General features: G+C 33.6%; 1 protein-coding gene across 1 annotated transcript in view; it reads left to right on the forward strand.

The window, feature by feature from the left end:
* The window catches only part of ADGRV1 (adhesion G protein-coupled receptor V1), a 436,592-nt gene that overhangs the window by 3,797 nt on the left and 417,143 nt on the right, over positions 1 to 15,652 (forward strand). The window contains exons 2-7 of the mRNA XM_077790425.1: positions 7,295 to 7,479; positions 8,394 to 8,543; positions 9,607 to 9,702; positions 10,843 to 10,947; positions 12,233 to 12,346; positions 14,926 to 15,491. Coding sequence (XP_077646551.1) covers positions 7,295 to 7,479; positions 8,394 to 8,543; positions 9,607 to 9,702; positions 10,843 to 10,947; positions 12,233 to 12,346; positions 14,926 to 15,491 — 1,216 coding nt within the window. The remainder of the gene's footprint in view (positions 1 to 7,294; positions 7,480 to 8,393; positions 8,544 to 9,606; positions 9,703 to 10,842; positions 10,948 to 12,232; positions 12,347 to 14,925; positions 15,492 to 15,652) is intronic.

The following is a 15,652-nucleotide window of genomic DNA, read 5'->3' on the forward strand; positions in this document are numbered from 1 at the left end:
ATTTGCTGCTTTTGCCTTGGTGCTGTTGAGAACTAGCTTTGTGTAATCCTCTCAAAGCACCTTTCTTTCCCGCATAGTTATTGTTGCTGGTCTTAAATAACTAATCAACAAAGAGGTTTCCGTGTCTTGGATTGCAGGGTGCCTTAGAAGAATGAAAAGAAATACCCAGTTAATAAGGGAATTATTCTAATTATTAAATAGTGATTAATAAATTGTGACATGGGTTAAAAGGTTTAGAAAGCCAGGCAAAGCAGAATACATGATAAAGGTAGTGTAAGAAGGCTTTGTATCCAAACAAATTATGCTTAAGGAGTTCTCTTCTCTGAGAAATAAATACTCTACTATGTATTTTCTCTAAAAACAGTTTGCCCAGATTTAAGAGATTAAACCACAGTATAGGTTAGGATGAGGGCCCCACGCTAATCATCTTTACAAAGTACACAAATGTGTTTTTACTTCTACAGAAAGAAGTCTTTGGGGCACTTTGTAACACACATATTCTTTAATTAAGTCAACATAATTTGTTGCAATCTAATGAAAAGTTAATACATTTTACTGTGGAAAAGAGGCTTGTTTTATATATGCCTTAAATTCTTGTATTAATAATATGCTTTTTTGAACTCAAGAAAGTCCTGCTGATTCAATTATTGTAATAATTAGGGAACACATTACAAATTCTGTTTGGCTCATATATATGTATTAAATTGTAAGAACACATTGTGGATAGCAACTATGCTGTCAGTGTACCTGAAACAATGCCATTTAATCCTCAGCATGAGGTTTAATTTTATTATTATGTACCCTAAAGTTTTGGTGTTTTTTCTTGCAGTAAAATTAAGTATAAAGCACTGCTTCTATTTTTAATTTTAAGTGTGAAAAAAAAATAACCACTGTACTGCAGAAACCCATGATTTCTTTTTCTGATATATGTTATTCATTCAGGCCATGGAACTTCATTCACAGCAGATACTAGGAATTGAAACTGTGATCATTTTGTTCTCAGCTGCCAACATAGGTTCTCAACATTTATTATGTCAGAGTGGAGGATGTGCAAGAAACCTCCAAAGCTGAGATACAAATAGAAATTATTGTGAAGTTCAGGATCTCTACTGAAGTATAATAAATGGCTGATTTGTAGTGAAGCCAGCAGACCTTCATCAGCTGGATTTCCAGTTCCATATGCATTAGGAGTCTGATCCTGCGGCATGCTCAGTCATGCAGTTATTTCTACAAGTGTGAGTTCGGAGTGCTATGCATCTTAATGGGGGGCATGCTTGTTTTTGATTTAGTTTGGTTGTTGGTTTTTGGTTTATTGGGTTTTTTAAATCCCCTTGCTTTTTGGTGCAAAAATCAGTTTGAGAGAGGGTAGAAGTGTTTACAGTGTATAAGTTACAGTCACTTGGTACAAAATATCTAGGTAAAAAGCTAGCCCTGGTTCTGGAATACCTGGTAAATTAATTTCTGTCTGTGAAAGATGTCTACTGTGTTCATTAGAACTATATGGGTGGAAGATGTTTTCCAGTGTGGAGATGAAAATTATATATTTACCTTTTACTTAAACTTATATTGTATGTAGGAATGCTCAAAAACAATGTCTTGCTTTTCACAATATATAGTTAGACCTATATTTGAACAGATTCTTGTCAATTGCGTGAGATAAATTAAAAGTTATGCAGCTAAAGTCAGTGTGCTTTAACATTAAGCAAATTCAGATCTCTACTGGTGTATTTCTTAACACTGTTAATTAGCAGATTTCAGACAAAGTTTATTTACATCAGACTGATCTCTGTTCTAAATTTAAAGTAACCTTAATAGCTCCAATTTGTTGCACTGGAGGTAATCTGGGTAAATTATGCAGATCTTACAGCTAGTCAAAATTATTTCCTGGTTCTCTGTTTGACTTGAAAATTATAAGGTAGCTGCAAATGTTGTAGAAATTTTTTTTTTCCTGTTCTTGCTGCTGAAAGTACTGGATTCTAAACAGCATGAGAGTCTTGCCATTTGTTCCCCGCTCAGAATTAGAGCAAGTGGTTACCTCAGAAAATCTCTAGTATTACTGGGAATAGAGATAGCATTTGGTTCTTCAGCAATGATTATATGTTTTAGATCATAAAAATTAAGAACACAGTTTAGATCCACACAAATCTTCTGAGACAATGAAAAAGAATTGCCAGAGTACCTTGCAAGGGGTACTCTGGACTTCTTACACTTTTTAAATCTGAGTGCCCTCTAATAACAGGGTGGGATGATTTGGATTTCTCCTTATGCCTCTGTCTTGGCCTCATCTTTGTTGCTTTATGTATTGGTTCCTGGCTGTGATGATAGATGTACCTTCCTGACTAGTAAATATAAATATAGTGTCAGTCAAGTTAAGCATACTTTCTTCCTTAGGATAAGATGTCTGTTTTGAAGGGTGCATGCCTTTTCTAAGAGAGGGTGATTGAATGAACAATAATTATCATATGAAGATGTTCAGGTTACATAAAATTTACCATTCCCACATCTAAACAGAAAGTCCAAACCAAAGAAAGAAAACAACCAGCAGAGCAGGCTTGGGTGATGTCTTCTGTCCATATGCTGGGTTTTGTTGTGTCCTGTTTTTTCATATGTGTGAACTCTGGGAACTTTGAGGCAAGGAATGAACAAGTCTGACATAAAATATTTCTTCTTCAGTTTGGAGCCTTGACAACATAAAAAGGAGAAGTTTAGTATATCAAAGTTTTGATAATCCCTCTTGCTTTCCCAGATTGTTCTCCAATACTGTGGTAAATGCTGAAAGGTTCTGAGAATGCCTAAAATAAAAAAAATACTGTAAATATGCAGGGTTTCAGTATGTTTCTATAACAGGTGCAGCAGTGGCAATGACCTTGTGAAACTTCTTGCTCTATGCTGTTCCTGTGTACTACAGAGAATATTGCCATTTTATGTATGAAAGAGCATATGTATCTGTCTTCCATTGTATTCAGCCAAAGATGGTGCTAACATCTCCATTGTGAATAGAATTCTCTCTGGCAAGCACTGATACCTGTAATGATGTACTCGATGCAAAGTACTGGGCACGCCAGATTTTAATGTTCATCTAGTCTGGGTATTTGTAATCATGGGGAGTAGACAAGGACAGGCAGTGAAAATTGGATTTACTCTAGCTCCTCTGTGTCTGTGGGCTTTAGAAATACACAGTGAGTTGTTAAATGACGGACAAGTGGTAAATCAGGTTGTAACTGCTGGGTGGGAATGGTGCTTCTTCAGCTCGTTGCTTCTCCTGTGAACAGCAGTGATGAACTCTGAGGTAAAGAATACTTAATCCCTTGTTCCATCTGCCACTTTGTTTGTGAACTGTCTTTCTTTTGCCAATTCCCATTTGGCAAAACGTCCTGCATTTTATGCTTATTTCATTTCAGATTTTTAATTTGGAGCAGCCCTTTAATTTCCCTTCCTGATGTCTCCATGTTTCATTGGACTATAGATTCCCTCATACTTCAAAGATAACAGCCAGGAATTCTTTTCATTCTTAAGGGTTTAATTTATTAAGCACAGAAGCAGGTGTAAAAGTTTGCTGAAAAGACCATTCATTCTTTATAAACCTTAAAGTCTTCATCTGAAATTTGTTCCAGAAACTGACTAGGAGCAACAAGCTAATCCTGGTGATTCATGAGTTTCATAAGCCTATCTTGGCTTCAACTGGATGGCAGATTGAAATAGTATTCCTTATATAAATTGTGATAGTATGTGTGGAATCAGTATATGATTTCTTTGATTCTACACCGATATTCCATATTTTAGTGGAAAATACAAATTTACTTCAAAAAGAACAAAAATGCATACTAAAAGAAAGTGTTAATTAGGGATCATGACTCAGAATTCTGAGTTAGATTTCTTTACTTTTTTAAAAATGGTATAGTTGAAGAATGGGGTGTTTTTGCTTTTAAAATCCTTTAATGCCATTAAAATGTCTAGATTATTATTTGAAAGGTATGGTTTGGTTTTGATGCCAGAAATTTTTATTAGAAATCCCTTAGAAACATCATCTGGGCCTCAGTATATAGCATTGTTTTAAACTACCACTGATATTGCAAATGATTATTTGAAATGGCTTAAATCAGAACATGACAACAAAATAGGTAATCCGTTGTACATACTGTAAAGATGTGTGATACTCTATTGCTTGTAGTTGTTCTAAAAACATTACAATGACTTTGGCTCATTAAACTAATTTAACTAGAATATGTCAATATCCTGGATGAAGAGAAATGAACTCAATAGTAGTTAGCTGAAACAGAGGGGAGTACTTGATCACTAATGCATGGTTTACCAAAATTTAGCAGTGAACAAGGACTAGAGTTTCAGCTTAATTTAAAAAAAAAAAGTTACAGATGCCAGTGGTTTAATGAGTGAGGGAAGTAAGAAAGGGTCCTCTTGTAATCCATGATCTTACAAAGGTTTCTGCTGAACTTTATGCAATATAGGTAATAAAACCCAAATTGTATTCCCATATAAATTAACGTAGGAATTTAGTGTACAAAGTGACTTCATTTTTAATTAAGTAAGATACTGGGACCTATAATATATCTTCAACTATCTGAATAAATTTGTTCTGCATTCTCTTAATCTTGATGTATGGCATTTTTATTATATTGCATCATATAAATTTAAAAAGAAATCACAATTTTAAAAGTGTAGTTTATATACATAGAGTAAAAACTACTTCTGGCAGGCTGTGCAGAAGTCTTAGTACAAATAACGTAACCAGGAAGGATATACACCAGCTGAATAATTGATGGTATGATTGTGAAACTTCTCTTGTTCCACAGGAGTAATCCTATAGTTTTAGAATGCTCTCTAGTAGAAGTAATAGAATTCAAGTAATTCTAAACTTCGTAATCTTGCCCTCAAGGATCATGTTTTCAGTATTATTTACTAGAAGCATGTACTGTGGGAAGGTATTGGCAAAGGTAACAGCTGAAGCTAAAAGGTCAACAAATTCCTCAGCTTAGTATCAAAGATGCAGAGTGTAATTGTCTGAGAGTTTACACAAGTTAGGCAACTCTTTTCTTTCCTGCTTGAAGTTTTTTTTTTGTTTGTTTGTTTGTTTTTTCAGAACACTTCCACATAGAACTAGGAAAAAAACCTTGGAACTACTGATAATTTTAAATTTCAAGGGGCTTATGTGTATATATTTTATGTTTGCTTTCCACTGTAAGTTTTTGCTGCACTAGAATTACTTAATGGATAGATATGTGAGAATTGAGCATCGTCTCTATCAGTCTATTATGCACTGAATTCCCAGTAAGAGCCATAGATATCTTGAAGAACTGTGTTCCTGGTAATAAAAATTTAGAGTAGTATGAAGCTATGCAGCAAAATCATTACTGTGTGACATTTTTTTTCAGAAATAATCAGACATTGTTCAGGTGGTGGGTGTGAAAAGTGGGTGGTGAAAAGAACAGCTGTTTTCAAAGGGAAAATAGTTAGTCCTGATTTTTTGCATTTACTTTTTTTTTTTGTTTGTTTGGTGTCCCCTCTGTGATGTTCAACAGATCTAGATGACTTTATTGTTACAGGTAATTAAAATCAACTAACTTTGTCAATCCATCAGTCTTTGCTTGTAGGTTCTCTGGAAAACATTGATAGTTTTCTTGACTGTACTTCCAGTTTGTACGTAGTTAATAAGCCATGTCTGTAGAACTTTTTCTTCTTCAGCTTGCCTGAAAGCAGTTTATTTCAAGTCCTCATGACACAGAATTTATCTTTGCCCAGATAGAATGTGTTTAAAGATGAGTCAAAGACTTGGAAGTCTTTCTGAAGCTGCATTAGTTAAAGTGGTCCAAAGGCTATCTTATTCTCTCTTCATTCCAGGATTAAAACTCTCTGACTGCAAACATAAATCGTTCAGAGTATGTGCTGGACCTCAATTCTAACTCAAATTTGACACACATTTTACAAAAATGTGTTTTAATGTAATCCTGACATTTGCTGTTTTAGTGATGATTTATTATTAAATATTCATAACTGCCACTCTCCAATAATGAGAGCAAACTACTTTGCAAACATGTCTGATCTTAAAAGTTATTAATATGCAAATATTAATGTAATTTTTTATGAACAATTTATACAACTTCAATTGACCAGATTTGTCTGGTAATTGTAATACTTGGAAGGATAATTTTAAGCAAATGATATTTTATTTAAATACTTAATTAGACAAATATTGTTTGTACCTTTTGTACAGAAATTTTAAGAGCTAATAGGGTAAAATAGTGATTTCAGTTTAAAAGAAGCTTGACAAGGGAGGTAATTCATGTAAAGTTTGATATTGTAATGCATTTTGATGTTTAGAACACAACTTTGTTCTCTCATTTTCATCCAAAACCTCTAAGATCCTTATGACAGCAATCTGCCCTATCCAGCATCCACATGCTCAGTTCTGGTCAGCAGTGTGCAATGTAAGCCTCTGCAGAACAATGCAACCATTTGAAATTTGTTGTGCTAGACTCTTTTAAAAATTTTTGCTTTCACACCTGATGACTTCACTGGGACTTAAAATTGTATTTTACATCATAAAACTGAACTCTGATGTAAGAGAAATGGACAATGTAAAAGAAAACCTTGATTTTAAGTTTGTATTTCTTAATGAAAGACACTAGATGTTGTGAAGAAACAAAAAAAATCTAAGTCTTCCTGTATAAAGATTGCAGTTGCCAAGTAGTACAGTTGTTCTCCGTGACAGGAACACATGAAAGGAGCATGGGATAAGACTCAAGTGTAAGGATATTTCATGGTGAATAACATGACAGAAAATGATCTGTGAGATGACTGCAAGTATCTAACCCTTCAACCTTCCTGTATTTTTTGTGTGTTTTTAAGGACAATCTAGAGAGCAAAGAAAGTGGAAATTGAACTGTCAGCCTTGAAGCTAATTATTGTTGATTGAAAACTAAAACAGTTGTGGTAATTAAAAAAAACTTTTCTTAAAAGGAGCTCCTTATTCTGCCATTCAAAGAAATTAATAAATACTGTCTAGTAAATCACTAAATGAAAATTATAAGAGTAGAAATAGATACACAGGATATTTAGATATGTGACTTGACTGTAGTGGAGACCTCTGCATGTTTTTATCTCATTCTGACAGTCACAATATGATCATGGTATGTAACAAGTTGAGAAGGGTCAACTGGATTGGTAAGGTCAACCACAAATGCTTTGTGTATTTTAGTCAACTGGATTGGTAAGGTCAACCACAAATGCTTTGTGTATTTTAGATTTACAATTTATTTTTAATCTCTTTTCTCCATAGGGATGCCCTCTGCTTCTTTATTAGTTTATTTGCTTTTAGCATTACTCATTCATTTCACATCTGGAGAAACAGAAGTGAAGTTCAGTGGACAAACAGAATTTGTTGTCAATGAAACAAGTACAACTGTTATACGTCTTGTAATTGAAAGGACAGGGCAGCCTGCTAACATCACAGCAATTGTGTCGGTAAGAAACCATGGCAGTTATATTCTCTGTAACTGTGCATAACTTTTTAAAGAACTTTTTGGGACTCAGAAACATGGAGAGTTGTGAATGTGACTGATAAGAGAGTCAAGTGAGGGCCACAAAATCCCCTTTGTTTCCTCTTCTCTGAACTTCTAATTTCACTCTTCTGAGAGGAGGAATAGTTTTTTCACAATGGTTCTTTCAAGCCTTTAGCTTCTAAGAAGGATGATTCAGGTGTGGCATCTATGCTGGTTCAGTGACTTCTCTCCATTTAGCCTCAGTGCCCAACTGTCTATACCCTTTGCTGGTTTTACATGACTGCCTTTGTAATCTCCCCTATAATCACCTCACAGTAGAATTAGGGGAATTTTCTTATGTTGACTGACTTGAAAAGAGAGATGTTCTTTTTAGAAGACTTAGTCTTGCCAACTTTCATGATCAAATTGTAAATCAAGGTTGAATTCCTAGGCTCCTTCCAGTAGTTAGAATGGAAGGCAGAGGGCAGTTACATCCTAAGGTAAGTCTAATTCATGTAGAGTATTATGAGCTATACAGATCTGTGCTTCCTATACAGGCATAACTTTTCCAATAAAAAACCTTTTCATATGGTACATTATGCAAAAGATACCAAATTGCAGGGAAGGAAGTAATAAATAGTTTTGAAGAAAGTGTTCTGTTTATTTTATTGTTTCTTTTTTTTTTTACCTGTTTACTCAGCATGAATAAAATGGGTTGGTATCTATGTACCTTCTTTCCAGAAATTAAATGTATGACAGCAGGGGAAAGAATTTTGTGCAGTGGGAGGACTTAGTGCAGCAAAGAGGGTATGAAGTCTTTTCAAATGAGTCTAGAATGGTGATATAGAGCATATTGAAGGAAGAAGGAGGTGGCATTTGGTTGTGTGTTTATTGCAGATTGATGGAGAAAACACAGGAGACTTTTTTGACACATATGCAGCTGCATTTATACCTGATACAGAAACAAACCGAACAGTGTATATATCTGTCTGTGATGATGATCTTCCAGAGGCTGATGAGACATTCACATTTCACTTGACACTACTGGTAAGTCTCAATTTTTCAATGTATCTATTCTACAGAAAACAGTGGATAATCTAATATAGGCGAATGGTATTTCATAGATTACAATGTAGACTTACTGCTTGTAAACAGTAATAGGTAAGAGCTGAAATCTTGAATCCAAGCAGGATGATGCTTATTGCTTTTCAGAAAGTTTGCATTTCTGTGGATTTCTCTGTGTCATGTTGCTGCACCTGACATTTGAGCAGGCATTGCATTCAGCTGTGGACATTGGAAGGTGTACTAGAGCCCAGAATAGTTTGTGGAGACTCAGCCTGTTTCCTGCCTAGAATGTGTATGGAGGAGAGGGTGGAAGTAGCAGAAAAAGAGGATGACTTCGAGTCCTCCAGAAGTAGAGGTTAAATGTGACTTATCTAAACCCAAACAATTTTATATTTACCAAATTTCATCACATTGTTCTGTCTCACAGGAGTTATAGTACAAGACAGGGGTTCACATTCATATATTTTGCTAACAGTTCATGACTAAACAAGATGTAAATTCAATAAAAATAAATTTTCTATTTTATTGCCAATATTACATATCTATGGGGATGTTTGCAGTGAGTACAAAAATGCATATTTTCCCTACCATCTTTGATTTGTAAAAATGTCAATTTTACAATGCTATAAAGACTTGCTTCTTATACTTGCTATCCCAGTAAATCCTTTAGTTGGTATCCCACTATAATAGCTTCAGACTTTCAGTTTTATACAATGTTTGGGAAAAAAGTACAGCTTTGCAATTCCTGGCAGTATTTGATGCTTCATGTATCATTTCCTCTTGATATGCCATTATTAATTGTTTAACTATTGTTAATCATTTGCAAAGTTTCAAGCACATTATTGTTCAGTGTTTAGAGTTTATTTCCACAGTAATTAGGAATGACCTTAGTGCATTCTATTGCTTTAAACAATTTTCATTACGATATGAAATAAAAAGACATACATTTTTTGTAAGCCGATATTAACTCTTAAGAGACAGTAAAATCAAAATGCCTTTTTTTTCTGTTACCATACTTAACATTTTATTTTGATTTTAATTTTAGAAACCATCTGCAAGGATAAGACTTGGTGCTCCCAAATCTGTCACTGTAACAATCTTATCAAATGACAATGCCTTTGGAATAATTTCTTTTAACATGGTATGACTTTTTATATGGTGTATTTTAGAACATTTTAATAAACATAAAGATGAAATTGTCAAAGATGCTGGTTAGTTATTCACCCAAATCCCTTGAAAACAGATTATAGTTAAATCTCTGAAAACATCTTTAGAGATAATTCATACATATGTATGTAATTCATACGTTTATACAGTTTTAATATTTCTGTATGCTTTTAGTTGTTGAAATGTTTCCTGAAATCCTCAAACTTGGATGAATCGATATTGTTTATCTAAATATAAAGCTTTTAGAAATTGTTCAGTCCCACTGTCCCTCAATATACTATGGAAGAAATGAGGAAGTAATACCATAGGAAAGTTAAAGAGGTGGCTTGGAAATTTTAAGAATATATACCTTTTTCCCATCTTAAGTGAGCAATTTTATATTTAACTCTAAAGCTGTAAGGGCAGTATCATGATCTATGCATAATAGAATACCTTCTAGGGATAAGAGTGGTGTGGCTCTAATGGTATATTTGAAATAATACAGTTTGTGTTATCAGAAAGAGAAACTCTGCTTTATTGCTGGCATTATGTCAATAAACTGTTTAGAAGACTTCCCTGAAAAAAATCCAATATGAAAAATTTTTATTACGATAATATTAAACCATGCTGCTCCCTGAAGTGTTGTAAATCTTTGAAATTTCTCAGCTATAACACTTTGATAGACAGAATCCATTGTCTAGTTATCCAACAATGAGATTTTAATGAAGAAAACCTATTTTTAATAGAGTTAGGAACTCCTGTAAATATGACTAGTGCTCATATGCCAGTGCTTAGTGTAATATAACTATTCTCATTTACAAAAAACAACAACAAAAAAACAAAACCAAAACAAAACCGACAAAACAAACAAACAAACAAAATACAAACAAACAAAAACCCCAAAACCAAACCCAGAAAAACCCACTCTACATACATTATGATAATTTTTAAATCTCAAACCCTACAAGCTTTCTATCAGCTGAAATAATTGGTTGCTAGGAAATGTATGCCATCAGCAGACTGGTTTGCAGATTGGATTAACTTGTCTGTGGGAGTTTAGTATTTCTATGGTAACAATTTCTTCCATCTGCTGTGATATTCAATCTGATTGCCTGTTCCTTTTCTTCCTCATTAGTCTGCCTTAATCACAGTGAATGAGCCTAGGGGCAGAAATGAATTTGTGCCTCTCACTCTAATCAGGGAGAGAGGAACCTATGGGACAGTCGTTGTAAGTTTTGAGGTGAGTTTATCAAAAAAGCTTCATGCATTTGACTATTAGATGAAGTTGTGAGGCTTCATAAAGTATCAAAGTGTTTATTAAAGTGAAAGGACTAAATAGCTATGTCTACATTTGTTATATCTGTTTCATAAAATGGGAAAGTACTACCTTTCAATTGGAAAATATTGCAATTATCTAACTTCTTAATTTAGGAAAAACTAATTTATTTTTAAAAATGGGTAATCTCTGTCTTGGAAGATATTTGAAGCAGCATTTGTTGGTATAATTAGCAAACAATATCTATTGAGCGTGCAAGAAATGTCCTGCATCTTTTTTCAAAGTTTATAAACCTCTGACTTTACCACCTTCAAAAATGCAAATGTAGAGATCAATATTTAGTGAATTTCTATATCTATAATATTGCAGTTTGAATTCCCAGACATTTCAACCTTTCAAAACCATTACTCGAATATTTAGGATTTTACTCACATACATCATGTGAATGGGATATACTTATTGCCTTTATTGTGAGAGGTGGCTATTTTTTTTTTTTAGTCTGGTTCTGATTCTATTGCATTCTTTAAAGTTACAGGTAATTCTTTTTTCATATCAAAATTCCTTTCTCAGTTGTCAGCAAAGATGTAATCTAGATGGGCCAAAATCTCAAAAGATTTGTAGTGGGTGTTCTTGAGTGATAAATATAGCGTGTATAGATAATGTTTAGTGATTATTTATGTTATTTATTGCAGATGTGTTTGTTTTAAATCCAATACATTTTGCTATCTAATTTATCTGGTTAATCTCAAAATGTAGTTTACATGCGTGTGTTGAAAAAAAATTACATTATTTTCTAAAACAAAGCCCTAATATGGGTCTTACTAATTTTAGGTTTTAGTATTAAATGTAATTTCCTTAGTATCACATCAATATAGCAATTACTCATTTTGTGACTTTTCTATTATCTTGTCTTTGAACTGATTAGAAAATGCTAGTTAAATTAAAAGAGAAGGACTACCCTTTTTATTATTTAAAAGAGTCAGTTATGCATCAGTAGATACTAAAGAGTTCTCAAAAGGCTGGTATGGAAGTAGTTTTCCTCCTCTTTCTCTGGCAATACATAATTTCTTCAGAATGCCTACTCTGATTTAGAAAAATAGTAGATTTTCACAACTGAATGTGTGTTTATATGATCGGGAGTGAATAAATAGCAGTTTCTTATGCATTTCACACACTATATATTGACTATTGTACTGGATTTTTATGCATTCTCTATATATTTCTTATCATAAAAAACGATTCTTTGCAGATAGAAGATGGACCAAACTCAGCTGAAGAAGACTTAAGTCCAGCCAGGGGAAATATCACATTTGCCCCTGGGACATCAGTGTTGATTTATAATTTAACAGTGCTTGATGATCAGGTAAAAACAAGCTGACATTTTTGGTTTGGATGTATAGATTGACTGCTGTTCTGGAGGGACTTTGTATATTATGTTATAAAAATGCTTGGTTTAAACAGGGCTACAAGTTCTGCTGCCTAAAGTGATGTTCAGTCTTGTCTCTGTGGGCTATCATTTTATCTTTTTAATATTGCCTCTGTATTCTTCATCAATTAATATTTTTAGTTTCTGAACATACCCCGACTGCTCTGACTAGATCTGTTAGGTGTTGTACAGTAAAAAGTATAAATAATCAAGAAAGCTTTATATTTTTATTCAGATGGCGTAGTGAGGTTCTTGTGTTGTGAAGGATGATGTTCTTTAACTACATACAGGTTCATTTTTCAGACTGATGCTTCTATATTTAACTTTTCTGGTGAATGTGATACTGAACAACTTGATAAGGAAATTCACAAAAAAATTACATAGAGGAAAGAAAAGTGTGTCAAAGTGGGAAACCTTTAAGCAATTTTTTGAACATTTATGTTAATTATGGAAAATAGTCTCCCAAGTCTATACTGTTATTAGTACTTAAGAGACTGTGACAAACTGCTGTGTACAAATATCTCTTTCAGATTAGATGTATTATTTCTGTAACTTATATATGAAAAGAATTCATTCAGTTTGTGGGGATATGTGATTTCTTTTTCCCCTGAGAGGTACTTCTAATGGTCTTTCACTCAAAGTTTGATCTGTAGAGCTGTGGTGGTCCACTCGCTGGATGTCTTCCATGGCTGTACACAAAAGGTTAATTTTATGTAAAAATCCTTCACTGATGATGATGATGGAATGCACAAGCATTCCATGTTACTCTCAGAACTTAATTTGAGCTGTTAAGATCTGAAGTTAAGAAAAAACTCTGTAACACATATTGTTCTGAATTGCAAAGCCTTTTACCTACAAAAATTAGGTGACTACAACTCTGATCTCTACAGTACTATATTTAATTTTATTATGTAAATTTCCTTTTTTAGTGAGGAATAATGGAAATTTCTTAACATAAAAGGAAAGAGGCAAATCAATACTGAAAGTCTTTTACATTGTTGTCTTTAAAGTCTGACTGGGTTTTTCATTGGTCAATAATGATGCCATTAAGAAATCCAAATTGTCCTGTATCATCTCTGTCTGAGATGTTAAGATGAAAACTACAGCTAAAATTGTGGATATATTTTGACTTTCTTAAATGTATATTTTTAGGTTATGCCAGGTGAAATATTAGTTAGTCAAATAAATGAAACATAAGTGATAATTATTTTAATGAGGTAGATCAACTGTGTTTTACTTCAGTGTAGGAAGCTGATGGCTGAGATCTTCCAGATCTCCCCCTGAAAAAAAACCCTTGGTATCAGTCAATGGCATTATGCATGCTTCAGTGCCACAAGCCAAAAGAACTGAATTGGCATAAGCTATCATGCCCACTCTTCTAGTCCTAGAAAAGGATCTGAGGGTGGCCAATAAAAAAATGAATGTGAAAGAGAAAGGAATACTGGACAGCAGGGTTTTAAGAAGTCGTACTTTTGTCCTGGAGTTCCTCTCAGAAGCAAATACTACTGGTTTCCAGTAGTCCACAGTAAGGATGAAATACCAAGACCAGAATTAATTTTAAATATTTACTTTTTATCTATATTTATTAATAACAATATTTTTTTCAGTTCCATTAGTATAGCTAATCAAGATTTTGGGAATAAAATATAGAATCATAGAATCATATAAAATGATGAGTTAAAAGAAACCCATTAGGATCATCAAGTCCAACTCCTGGCTCTGCACAGGATACCCAGGAATCACATCATACCATTTTTATCCATATATATATATATATATATATATATATATATATATATATATATATATATATATAGTCATTTAAAGCAGAAATCTCATCCTTTATTCTGTAATTTGTGGTTTATAAGCTATTCTTTATTGTCTCCTGCATCAGATATTGGAGAAAAAATAGCTAGAACTAAAATGTAGTTTTAAACACTTGTTTTGTAAAATTACAAAAATCTAAATTATTGTTAAGAAAAAGAAAACACTCAGACCTCTGATGGAAATTTTGTCTGGGTTTGTGGTGATTCCAGTTGTATAGGGATGAATGGTAGGTTCTATACCAAAAGAAGTTGCTGTTGTATTGTCTCAGGGACATATAGAGATAGATCAGAATCAAGATCAGAAAAAAGAAAATTTAAATATGAGTAATGGAGAGGAACACTTGTTTCCAAGTAGAGGTGGCTTTCAGAAATGGCAGTTGGTCTCCTCATACTCTCAAGCTGTAAAGATGAAGATTTTTCTGATTCTTGGGTAATTTTATTTGTATTTTGTTTGACTTTCTACTCTTTCAGAAGTATGTTTAGCTAAAATAGATACCTTAAATTGTGAAAAGGGATTTTTAGCAAAAGCAAAAAGCAAGACTGTTTTCCTGTTTGTTTTAATATGAAATGAGCTTTCAGACGGTACAATTACACTCTTCTGCAAAATGCATAAACCATATTTCTCAGTATAAGTGTTCTGCATATATTTGAAATGGAACTTACACACAGTTGCTAATACTATTTTTCCAGGTACCTGAAAATGATGAAATCTTTGTTGTTTGTCTGAAGAGCGTGGAGGGAGGGGCTGAAATCAACAACACAAAAAATTCTGTTTGGATTAATATTAGGAAAAATGACAGTCCTGTGCGTTTTGTTCAGAGTGCTTATATGGTGCCTGAGGAAGATGAAGTGATAACAATCCAAGTGCTTCGTGGTAAGGATGTCACTGGAAAATTAATTGGACCTGATGAAGACGAAGTCTCTGTCAGTTACGCCATCATAACTGGGGATTCAACTGCACATGCACAGCTTAATGTAGACTTCCTAGATCTACAGCCAAATACAACTCTTGTTTTCCCACCTCTAATTCACAAAACATATTTGAAATTTAAGATCCTTGATGATGCCATACCAGAAATTGCTGAGACCTTTCAGATTATGCTTCTTAAAGACACTTTGCAGGGAGATGCTGTTTTGATTTATCCATCTGTTGTTCATGTCACTATCCAGCCGAATGATAAACCTTATGGAGTGCTGTCAATCCACAGTGTTCTGTTCGCTCACACTGTTATCATTGATGAAGACCAAATTTCAAGGTACTACAGATCTTAAAATCTAGTATCTAGTCAGTTTAAGAGATTTGTTTGTATTTGCTAAGGCTGCTTAGGATATCATTAAAGTAATTATAAAATCACTACTAAAATATAGTGCAGCAATCACTGTGTTATTATCAGCTATATTTACAAAGATTTCAAGG

This window comes from Lonchura striata, chromosome Z (assembly GCF_046129695.1).
Source record: "Lonchura striata isolate bLonStr1 chromosome Z, bLonStr1.mat, whole genome shotgun sequence".
In the NCBI taxonomy this organism is placed as follows: Eukaryota; Metazoa; Chordata; class Aves; order Passeriformes; family Estrildidae; genus Lonchura; species Lonchura striata.